The following is a 13907-nucleotide window of genomic DNA, read 5'->3' as shown; positions in this document are numbered from 1 at the left end:
ATATCAAAACGCATATAACAAATGTATATATCAAAACGTATATATCAAATGTATATATCCAAACGTACATATAAAAACGTATATATCAAAACATATATATCAAATGTATATATCAAAACGTATACATCAAATGCATATATCAAAACGTATATACACAAAACGTATACATAAAAACGTATACATCAAAACGTATATATCAAACGTATATATCAAAACGTATAGATAATAACGTATATTTCAAACGTATATATCAAAACGTATATATCAAACGTATATAGCAAAACGTATATATCAAACGTATATATCAAAACATATATATCAAAACGTATATATCAAAACGTATATATGAGAACGTATATATTAAACGTATATATCAAAACGTATATATCAAATGTATATATCCAAACATATATTACAACGGATATATAAAATGTACATATCAAAACGTATATATCTAAACGGATTTATCAAATGTATATATCGAAACATATATATTAAATATATATATCAAACGTATATATCAAATGTATATATCAAAACGTATAAATCAAATGTATATATCGAATCGTATATATCTAAACGTATTTATCAAATATATATATCAAAACGTATATATCAAATGTATATGTCAAAACGTATATATTAAATGTGTATATATCAAAACGTATATATCAAATGCATATATCAAAACGTATGTATTAAATGTATATATCAAATGTACAGAGCAAAATTTATATGTCAAAAAGTATATATCAAATGTATATATCAAAACGTATGTATCAAAACGTATATATCAAATGTTTATATCAAAACGTATATATTAAAACGTATATATCAAACGTATATATCAAAGCTTATATATCAAATGTATATTTAAAAACCTATATATGAAAACATATATAACAAACGTATATATAAAAACGTAGATATCAAATGCACAGATCGAAACTTATGTCAGAACGTATATATCCAATATATATATCAAGACGTATATATCAAATGTATATATCAAAACGTATATATAAAATGTATATATCAAAACGTATCAAATGTATATATCAAAAAGTATATATAAAATCTGTATATCAAAACGTATATATTAAAACTTATATATAAAATGTATATATCAAAACATATATATCAAATATTTATATCAAAACGTATATATCAAATCTGTATATCAAAACGTATATATTAAAACGAATATATATAATGTATATATCAAAACGTATATATCGAATGTATATATTAAAACGTATATATCAAATGTATATATAGAAACGTATATATCAGATGTATATATGAAAACGTATATATCAAATGTATATATCAAAACGTATATATAAAATGCATATATGAAAACGTACATATCAAATGTATATATCAAAACGTATATATCAAATATATATATAAAAACATATATATCAAATGTATATATCAAATGTATATATCAAAAATATATATCAAAACGTATATATCAAATGTATATATCAAAACGTATATATAAAATGTATATATCAAAACGTACATATCAAATGTATATATCAAAACGTATATATCAAACGTATATATCAAAACGTATATATAAAATGTATACATATCAAAACGTATATATCAAATGTATATATCAAAACATATATATCAAATGTATATATCAAAACATATATATCAAATGTATATATCAAAGTGTAGATATCAAATGTATATATCAAAACGTATATATCAAATGTACATATCAAATCGTATATATCAAAACGTATATATCAAAACGTATATATCAAACGTAAATATCAAATGTATACATCAAAACGTATATATCAAAACGTATATATCAAATGTATATATCAAACGTATATATAAAACGTATATATCAAATGTATATATCAAAGTGTAGATATCAAATGTATATATCAAATCGTATATATCAAACGTATATATCAAAACGTATATATCAAATGTATATATCAAATGTTTATATAAAACGTATATATCAAAACGTATATATCAAATGTATATATCAAAACGTATATATCAAATGTATATATCAAATGTATACATCAAAACGTATATATTAAAACGTATATATCAAATGTATATATCAAAACGTATATATCAAATGTATATATCAAAACGTATATATCAAAACGTATATATTAAAACGTATATATTAAAACGTATATATCAAAACGTATATATCAAATGTATATATTAAAACGTATATATCAAATGCATATATCAAAACGTATATATTAAAACGGATATATCAAAACGTATATATTAAATGTATATATCAAATGTATATATCAAATGTATATATCAAACGTATATATCAAACGTGTATATCAAAACGTATATATCAAATGTATATATCAAACGTATATATCAAATGTATATATCAAAACGTATATCTCAAATGTATATATCAAACGTATATATCAAAACGGATATATCAAATGTATATATCAAACGTATATATCAAATGTATATATCAAAACGTATATATCAAATGTATATATCAAACGTATATATCAAAACGTATATATTAAATGTATATATCAACACGTATATATCAACACGTATATATCAAATGTATATATCAAACGTATATATCAAAACGTATATATCAAATGTATATATCAAATGTATATATCAAAACGTATATATCAAATGTATATATCAAATGTATATATCAAAACGTATATATCAAATGTATATATCAAACGTATATATAAAAACTAATATATTAAATGTATATATCAAACGTATATATCGAATGTATATATCAAAATGTATATATCAAATGTATATATCAAACGTATATATCAAAACGTATATATCAAATTTATATATCAAACGTATATATCGAACGTATATATTAAAACGTATATATTAAAACGTATATATCAAAACGTATATATTAAAACATTATCACGCTGCACACCAGTATGGCATAATCACATTGACACTGGTTCTTCTAAAATCACTGAACCTTGAGCCTGATCCATACTAAATAGCTGAACATTATGGACTTCCCGGTGCTGTATGTGCTCTCTGCTTATCTCGGCATTGTTTCCAGTCGTCCTGGACTTGTCCTTCCACTGGATTTTAGCAATGCCCATTCAGGAAGTGTATGGTGTGGACTTGCGCAACTTTTGCCTCACAATTAAACACGCTGATGATCCTTGAGATATCATTTGTCTTGTGAGACTGAACGGAGGCATCATCGATCAAAAACTATTTATTTGTTTTATCTTACGTAATCACTTACGTAAAACGTATGTTATTTTTTTATTGCCAAATGTGAATATTCTAACATTATTTTACTCAACTTAATTTGTGATAGTTAAACTTATTTTGTACCTTTTACCTCTTGATATTATAAATATTTTAAACTGGCTTTAGAATATTTGACTGATCGGTAAATTCTTAATTTGTTATTGTTTTCCATGATTTATTTTCTAATGTTCTTTATGCCTATAAAATATTTGCTAATATTTTATTGTTACAAAATGTATTTGCCTTTATATCTACTAGTTAACATAGATTGGTCTTTCACTTTAAGGCCATAATCTGTAATAGGAGTATACTACTACGAAAGTCGGTTAATCGGAAAAATCGGCTCTTTTGAAATAAATAAAAATAACGAAGTATAAACGGAGTAGGTTTAAAAACCTATCGTTAATCTTTCAGAATATTTTGACACAGATAACAGGAATTTACTTTCATTGACATTCGTTGTTTTTCTATTCATATCATAGCGTTAAAAACTCATTTGTAATTTGCATCAGCTGCTAAGACCTTAAAATTTCAACTCATGCATCAGATTCTGAAGAATAAAATAATTTAGCTTCTGAAGAATAAAATAAAATATGTACTTTGTAAAGAAAGGGCGAATATCTTAGTTTTATTCAGCGTTTCATTTTAATTATAGAATCAATGATTTCTGTATGAAACATATTCTGTAAGATACGAAAGGATGAATGATTATTGCGAGCGGCATACCCCCCGTTTTTACAAGCGATTCTCAAAATAAGAAGTTTCGTGAATATGTGTCACATCCCTTAGCAGTATGGAAAAAAATATTCAGAACGAATGTGGTCGTAAAATAGCGCCAGAGCCGTGCATAGATATCGTCACAATTGTGCCCTAAATACAGATTCCATATGAAAGGTGTCATTCCCTTTAGATGACGATAATTTTGATTAATGGTTGTTTACATGATGTAAATTGTTGCTGATCATATCCGTTTGGAGCTATCCACGTACAAATAATGAAAGAAATAAACATACTTCACAAACATAACAAAACAAAAACGCAATGAATGGATGGCGTGCTTTGTATGAAATTTGTCGTGAGAGTGTTAATAACCTTGCAAACTGTCTGCGATAATAGAAGCCATGTTTGTAAGTGACAGTTGAATTGCCCAACCGAGGTGAAGTTTAAACAAAAACAATCGAGTTAGAGGCGTGTATTAAAAGGAGGTAATATATATCAAAGTGAAAGCAACTCTAACAAAAAATAAGCTATTCGAAGCTTAAAAGCTCATAGCTGCTTATTTTCATTTCGAAGTGTTAAGCAACACTGATGGACTGGGCCAGGTGTTATAGAGAGTAATCTTCACTTATCGTATTTGCAGTTGAGTTTCACTTTTCATCTATATCATTTCCCAAATAGTCAATTATTATGTTCGAACCGGGTTACCGTCTCCCAACTCCGCGGATCTTCCGATGGCCGATGCGTCAACGTTTTAAACAAAGATGAATGTGTTATAATTTGTGGTACTTGATTTGTCATGAATACTGAGTGGGAGTTCGAAAAGAAATAGGACTTACCGAGTTTGCTGAGTGCTGCAATTAGCACAACGACACATACGATGAAAGGACTTTCAACCTCTTCGAATTTCATGTCAACCAAATGCACACGATGAAATTCACTTCGGTTTCCTTCACTTGGTGCATCGGTGTGAATTTCTGGTCCGAACGGGTAATCATTGGGTACATTAGTGTCGGCTTGAAAATCGAACTCGAGGGAGTTAGGTTCCGTGTTTGGGTTCGTGTTGACAGGCTGGTCGGTGTGAAAATTTGTGGGATTCGTGGGATCTATTCCGACCGATGTATGTTCATCTCCTAGAATCACATTGAAGTACGTGAACAGGATGACCATTGCAAGGCACAATATGGGGACCAGTGGCCATTTTGATGACATTCTTAATTCTGTAAAATACAAAGAGAGAGAAAATAAAAATGGGAATTTGAAAACTTTGAAATGTCGAATATAATGATAAAATCATTTTTTTTACTGATATTTTTGTAAGTCCGATATTTCGCTAATACATAGTCCCATCAGGGTCGAAAGTCCGGTTCGTGAATTTTTTTTCTTTTTCTTCATTTTGGTGTTATGTTATGACGAAGAGAAGAGAATTTACGTGTTGTTCCGGTGATTTAAAGTGCATAATGCTCCAGTTTCGAGCGGGATTTAAAGTAAAAGATGGTCATACACTTTTGAAGACACTTATTTTTAAAGTAAAAATAAAATGGGAATTTGAAAACATTTAAGTGTCGAATATACTGATAAAATCATTTTTATTTACTGATTTTTGTTGTAAGTCCTATATTTCGCTAATTAATAGCCTTATTTCGACCCTGATGAGGCTATGTATTCGCGAAATATCGGACTTACAAAAAAATCATTATATTCGACACTTAAAAGTTCCCCACAAGATGTTTGGTAAAATGTTTTGTAAAATGTTATGCAAATATATAAATGCACTATACAGAAAAATCGATCTTGGTCGCGAGTATCTCGTTATATATATATATATATATATATATATATATATATATATATATATATATATATATATACATATATATAATATAATATTAAATACATATATATATAATATTAAATAAATAAATATATATATAATATTAAACAAATATATATATATATATATACAATATTAAATAAATATATATATAATATTAAATAAATATATATATATATATAATATTAAACAAATATATATATAATATTAAATAAATATATATATATAATATTAAATAAATATATATAATATTAAATACATAAATATATATATAATATTAAATAAATATATATATATAATATTAAATAAATATATATGTATATAATATTAAATAAATATATATACATATAATATTAAATGCATATATAATATTAAATAAATATATATATAATGTTAAATAAATATATATATATATAATATAATATTAAATACATATATATAATATTAAATAAATATGTATATATAATATTAAATACATATACATATAATATTAAATAAATATATATGATATAATATTAAATACATATATATATAGAATATTAAATAAATATATATATACTATTAAATAAATCTATATATAATATTATTTAAATATATATATAATATTAAATATATATATATAATATTAAATAAATATATATATATAATATAATATTAAATACATATATATATAATATTAAATAAATATATATATAATATTAAATAAATATATATATAATATTAAATAAATATATATATAATATCAAATAAATATATATATACACTAAGTTTAGTTTTAAAAAATATTTCATGTCGCAATATTTATTTATTTACAGAGCCAATGCGTGTGCGAAGGTGAAGGTCAATCGGTTTTGAGGGAAAGGTGTTCTTTTTTCTTTCTTCGCAATGAAATCGGTCAGGGTCCTTATTCTATAATTCGTCCGATTAAACTATTAGGTATCGGAATTGTTGCATTATAGATACTTAAATGACGCTACGTAAAATGAGTGTTTTTTTATCTAGAAAAAATTGTTCTTGATTTAAGCCCTTAGGACGATTTTCCAGCCTGATGACGTTGTGATCTCTGACCCTGTTCATTATATCAATGATCGCTACTGAAAGATATATTTCACGTATGTAGTTAAAATGTTTGTATAGATAAACATTCATACATCGGAAACTCTTTAATAAACACAAAAGTTTAAGTGGATTTATATCTGGGAAACAAAAACTGTACAACCATTATATATATATATATATATATATATATATATATATATATATATATATATGCATAATGTTTATACAGTTTTTGTTTCCCATATATAAATCCACTTAAAGCTTCCAGATGTGCGTGTATATATATATATATATATATATATATATATATATATACTAGCAAAAGTACTCGTCGTGACTGGGTTCAAACACAGCCTACAGAAAATGGACTATGATTTATGAAAGTATGTTAGGTAATGAAAAGGAAGGATTGTAAAGAGATAGCTTCGAATTTGGGGGTATCAAAAGCAAAGACAAATATGATGAAAGTAAAAATAAAATAGATAAACTTCATAATTTATTATACCATACCTGTTCACACTGAAACACTTATCACAACATTATGTGGATCTATATAAATAAAAACCTTGTTAAACTTTGTGACATATTTCCATTCTATGGAGGTCAGGTGCGATCGAACACCTCATAATTTTATTATACCATATCCCTTCAAACTGAAACATAATTATCAAAGTATACTTATGCAGATAGATATGAAAAGTATTTATTAAAGTTTGTGCCTATTTCCATTCTATGGAGGCCAGGCGCGAACGCAGACCCCACAATTTTATTGTACTATCCCTATTTAAGATAAAACATATTAGTATATTCTTATGTACATCTATATCAAAAAACTTGTAAACGTTTTTTTTTAAATTTTTTATTTCCATACTTTGTGGACCAGGCGCGAACGCAGACCCCACAATTTTAATGAACCACCGTTCTGTCAGATCCAACATACCCATTCCTGTGTTTCGATACATCTTCTATCATTATATGTAATCAGTTTTTTTTTTAAATAGTTCACCATATAGGAGCCTATTCGTGACCAGACGCACACATACACACACATTCAGCTTTATATTATATATCAATATATATATATATATATATATATATATATATATATATATATATATATATATATATACATACATACATATGTATATGTGTGTGTGTGTGTGTGTGTGTGTGTGTGTGTGTGTGTTGGGAGCCTTAATTTACCCTGGGCACCTATTATTTTGTTATCCCGTTCCTTATGAATCACCAATGGATCATCGACGGACTTATTTTGGATTTATCCTATTCTGGATTTTACTTTCTTATTCATTGGATTCTTATCATATCCTTTTTCTTCCAGTTTCTGCATTTTAATCATTTTGAATCCCTATAAACTGTCACTAGCTGTTTAATAACTTTTTTTTATGTAAGTATGCTTAATTTCATATTTGTAGTTTCTTTCAATGCATTAATCTACAAAATTCATTGTATATTTTACAAACCTCTTTCCTCTGATGAGAAGAATTGCATTTTTCGAAGCTCCGCGGAATAAGGTGATTGTTGTTGTCGGATAATTAAAAATTTGAATACCTTCCTTACAGTTTTATAATGTTTTTTGCAAAATTTAAATAAATTTTCAATATGATTTTTCTATTAAATATATATATATATATATATATATATATATATACAGAGTGAGATATATATATATATATTTACATATATATATAATATATATATATATATAATATATATATAATATATATAATATATATTATATATATTATATATATTATGTATATTATATATATATTATATATATATTATATATATATTATATATATTATATATATATATATTATATATATACTAGCGGGGGTACCCGGCGTTGCCCGAGTGTGTGTTTCCGGGACGGGGGGGGAGTTTTAAAAATGTTATGGTAGGTAAGTAGAAGGATCAAACCCGGAGTCATGAGTAAAAGTAGGAAAATAAAGTGTGAAAAAAAAAACAAAAAACAAAACATCTGCAACGTTAACAGTTCGGCCACCAAGAAAAGTCCATTCCAGTTGTTTAGGAAAAAAAAACGACTACGGTAGGTCGGCGCGAACGTGAAAATATAATGTGAATTGTCCAGCACGCTAACCACTACGCCACAGAGCACTGCAGCTTAGTTTAGTGATTTTAAATAACTTCACATGAAAGAACTACGAAGCCAAACTGGTGTTATCTTCTCAACTGTTTCTTGTGAACGATCCCCAAACGGTGTTAAGTGGTGGCAGGGGGAGGAGGAATTTATTAGAGAGAAAATATTTTACCACTTCCATTGATCTTAACCGATTTTGGCCGTGACTTCTCAGCAGAAAAAGTATAGAAATCTAAGATTATCGAGGAATTTAAGAAATAATAAGCCTATAACACACCTCAGATATTGTTCTGCCGTTTGTGCATATTATATTTGCATGAAATATCTTGATTTTTAATCCTATTAAGGTCAAAATCCCACGGGAAAAAATGAGTTCATTTTATATATATATATATATATATATATATATATATATATATATATATATATATAAAGTAGGCTCCTTCTGTCTTGGACAGACTATGGATACCCACGAAGAGTTGCTTGCGCGCGAAATTATTTTGACAGGAGGTGCGCAATCTCCAACCACACCTCTCCTGAGACGACATTGTTAAATACCAGTAGCAAGTGAAGTGTATGTGCAGGACGACTTGGAACAAATGCCGAGATTAGCAGAGAGCACATACAGCACCTACAATTCCCAAATGGGCACCCATCTGGTACTAACCAGGCTCAACGTTGCTTAACTTCGAGTAGATCGGCATGGATTAATTTGTATACTCTTGTGTATTATGGAGCCCCTCTCCCTATGACACAAGAACATTCTAATATAGAGAGCTACTCAAGGAGCTTATCTATGTTTGGTTTCAATATATAAAAAGGGCACGAATCTTTTACTTAGTACATTAAATGTTTTCCTTTTTAATGTTTGCTTATTTGTACACAAATCAATCCGAAGGCAGGTTTTGTAGGTTTCACTCTAATGGGTACAGCAATACAATAGGCTGCGAAATGTACGTTTGCTGAGTAAAGCAAACCTAAATTTCTCAGCAAGTTATGTTTTGCTGTCAGCAATGATTTAATTTACTACTAGTTTTCACTCGAAAAGGTCACATTTGGATAACTATATTAAGTAATATTTTAGATGCTAAAGGTTAATAATATTCTAAAATTATTCTACCACAAAAAGAACAAAACAAAAAACGAACTATACTTTACTAAGTTTTAATCTATCTATCTATCTATCCATCTCTCTCTCTCTCTATATATATATATATATATATATATATATATATATATATATATATATATATAAAAGTGAACTCTTCTCTGTGTGTATTTCTGTCTGTCTGTCTGTCTGTATATAATTACCTAGCAAATCATTCTGTCAATTTTCAGTCGACAGACTCGGGATTTTACATGAGGTACTGAGATTTGGTAAAATCTTTTTAATCGGTTTTTGACCAAAAATTTTGGCTGGCAAGGGGTCAAAGTTAAACGATTTGATATTTGAAAACTCTACTAAACCCCTCTGTCAATTTTGGGTCTAAACACTTGAAATTTTAGATAACGTAATGTACTTGCAATAACCCTTATCCCTGAGTGGCTTCCGGGCCTTGATAAGTGGTGATCACTGTGTAAAAAAAAAAGAAAAAAAAAGGTTTCTTGGACATTTCTCAAACGTTTTAATTTTATTTGAGCCCAACACAATAAATGCTAAGGTGTCAAAATTGGGGCCTAAGTTAAAAAAACAATGACTTCTACGGTCTCTACAATATCACTCCGCCAATTTTTGCTATAAAAATTTGCAAATTTTACATAATGTATATTCAGATACAGAGCAAGCTTTTTGGCCGAAAATTTGGCTGCCAAGGGGTCAAAGTTCCTTTGTGGTCGCTAGCAAATTATTCAGCAAATTTAAGGTATAACCAGTTGAAATTATACAGACATACAGTAAGCTTCTTAATCAGTTTTTGAACGTAAATTTGGCTGTCAAGAGCTCAAAGTTGAAACAGTTGACCTTTGCAGACTCTACCAAACTCGTCCTTTTTAGGTCTAAACACTTGAAATTTTAGATGTAGGTTTGATGAGTCAAAATTTTTAATATATATATATATATATATATATATACACAGATGCACATAAAATTATGAACAGTACAAAAGGTCCAAGCAAAGCCGGGCTAAACTTCTAGTATACTAAATCTATAATAACATTTATCTAGAGAACTAGTAACTTTTGGCATTAATTTAATGAAACCTTATTATAAATTATAATAGTTATTGTTAAATATAATCAATTATAAAATTATATATTTGTGTATAGTTAATCTGTCATGTAATATATCTATATATCTATCTCTCTCTCTCTATATATATATTTCTGTAAAAATATATTTTCTTATAATATATACCAATCCTTATTTAAAAAGTTCAATGTAATTACAGAGCAATATAGAGAATAAATGACAAAAAACTATATTCGAAAATTCATGATGTTGACCATTTTATAATTTATTCCTGTAATTCAGTTGACTTTTACAATTGTTGACAGTGTATATATTTTCCCTTTGTATTTATGATCCACCTACATATATGGGAAATTTTCGATATAATAAAACGCTTAACATGTAGGTGGAGCATAGATACAAAGGGAAAATATATCGATAGTAGAAAACTATATACTGTTAGATATATATCAATTAATTTGAAACAAGGAGGATTTAGGGGCTATGAATTCACTTTGTGCCAGAAGAAGAAGAGGAAGGTGGTGCTAGGTAACAAAATAAGGAAGCGACGTCTAGCAATACGAAATATTATGGAGTCTTGTATAGTCTTGTATAGGATAAATATTGGAGGTTAGGGTTAGACGGTTGTCTAGGGAATAATCTAGAAGATTATCAGATGATTTTGGGATTTTAAATACTATATTAGAGAGGGATTTAGTAGTATTGGGCGATAGATGATGGAATACTCTTTAGAAAGTAGTTACTATATGTTAAGGGATTTCATTGACTAATTAATTAATTAACGTCCAATGAGAGTTATTGTACCGATCTTTACAAGTAAAAGAAAGAAAAATGATCAAAATAAAATAAGTTTGTGAAAGAATACAAATACGGAGGACAAACGTAAAAAAACAAGGTAAATTGATTTAAAAACTTGATTTTGTATGCGAAAAGTGAAAGGTGAAAGGCAAAAAGGATGCTAACTAGTGTTAAAATGTGTTATATTGTAACTGGATATCGGGCAAGTTTGGTACAGGTAGGATAGATTCTAGTAAAGGAAAATATATGGGGGTTAGGGTAAATGAATAGAAAAATACAAAAGAATATACCGACAGAAAAATAAAGTACAACAATGAAAGTAGCAATAACAATTATAGCAATAGTCATAATAACAATATTAATATTAATAAGAGTAAGGAGTGGTTGTAGTAATAGTAATAACTATAAAAACAATAATAAAATGATAAAATGATAATACTGAACATAGTGATGAGGCGGTCCCTTATGAAATTCAGAAGTGCATCCACCTGCATGTGAAGCTTTTTATTATATCAAAAAATCTCCATGTAAAGAATCTTTATTTATTTCTTTAATCCCCCCATACCCTACACTAATGATTCCCGAAAGGACTAGTGTCTTTAGGTATTTAATAACTACTAGCAAGGCCGCCAGGCGTTGCTCGGGACCGTATAAGAAAATTTTTGGGCATACCTGTTATTCTTAGGATAGATAAATTTTTGATGTCTATGTATCATTTGCCATCTTGAGCAAAATAATATTTTACATAATCTAGGACGGGTATTATGTGTATGAAATAATTGTACCTTCCCCAGGGCAGGAGATTTACAGCACTTATATGGAAAACAAATCCTTACCTAGGGAGGGTAATGTATAATACATATTTAAAATAATTTGCATAATTTTCTGCTGTGCTAACTTTTCTGTATGCCACAGGTAAGAATTTGTTTTTACATCAGAGTGCTATAGTGAAGAAGCACCATATTTCTTATATAAATGTAATACTACTCGAATATATTACATGATTTTCGGTTTTGTTTACTTTTACGTATGTCGCAAGTAAAATTGCGTTTGTTTTTCATATGGGTACTAAACTGCACAAGTACATCATTTCCTGGGTAGGATACTGTACAAGTACCTTTTTTTCTAATTTAAAAATGAAAGAACTCAATACTTTTATGAAGTTTTCTGTTGTGCTAAATTTTCTGTGTGTCAGGGGTAAGAATTTGTTTTTTATCTGGGTGCTATAGTGAAGAAGCACATTATTTTTTATGTAAGTCATGCTACTAAAATATTTAACGGGATGTATGGTTTTAATAACTTATGTTCGTCACAGGTAAGATACTCTTTGTGTTTTAATGTGAGTAATATACTATACAAGTATTTCATTTCTTGGGTAAGATATTGTGCAAATATCTTATTTCTAATATAAAGATGAAACTACTCGATGATTTTACACAGGATTTTCATACGAGTACTATACTGTACAAGTACCTTACTACTTGAATAAATTTACTTGTACACATAAATACATTAACAAAGTAAGTGACAATTGTATGTGATTTTTGGAATATGACATCTATAGACATATACAAACATATAAATTACATATAATTCATAATGATCAGTTAATTAGTTTTGGAGGAGATCCAAGACACAAAAATACATAATCATATCCGGCGTTGCCTGTGTGTGGAGAGGTTGGGGGTGGTTGAAATCAAAACAATTGTAGGTAGCCAGAAAAAAAGTAGCTGGGTACCCGGGTATTGAACGTTGTGGGGAATGAAAACAACAGTAGGCAGCTCTGGTGGAGAGAGGTGTTAAAAATGGTACTATGTAGGCGGCTCGAACTCGTAACGCGAAGGAGGAAAAGAAGGCGAAAAAAACCCAACATCTTACCTGATGCATCGGTCGCACAACTGGGAGTCGCGAGC

The 13907-nt window shown here is 27.8% G+C and overlaps 1 protein-coding gene across 6 annotated transcripts in view; it reads right to left on the bottom strand.

The window, feature by feature from the left end:
- LOC145287834 (Na(+)/H(+) exchanger beta-like) overlaps window positions 1–13907 on the bottom strand; it is a 1099100-nt gene that overhangs the window by 519313 nt on the left and 565880 nt on the right. For all 6 annotated transcript variants that reach the window (XM_080135700.1, XM_080135702.1, XM_080135704.1 and 3 more), the window contains one exon: window positions 4833–5213. In XM_080135700.1, the coding sequence (XP_079991826.1) occupies window positions 4833–5205 (373 nt within the window). In that variant the 5' untranslated portion in view covers window positions 5206–5213. The remainder of the gene's footprint in view (window positions 1–4832; window positions 5214–13907) is intronic.

The sequence above is a fragment of the Euprymna scolopes genome, chromosome 11 (assembly GCF_053919585.1).
Source record: "Euprymna scolopes isolate OS-2025 chromosome 11, ASM5391958v1, whole genome shotgun sequence".
Lineage (NCBI taxonomy): Eukaryota > Metazoa > Mollusca > Cephalopoda > Sepiida > Sepiolidae > Euprymna > Euprymna scolopes.
Note: the sequence above shows the minus strand (reverse complement) of the source record. Positions and strands in the feature narration are given on the sequence as shown.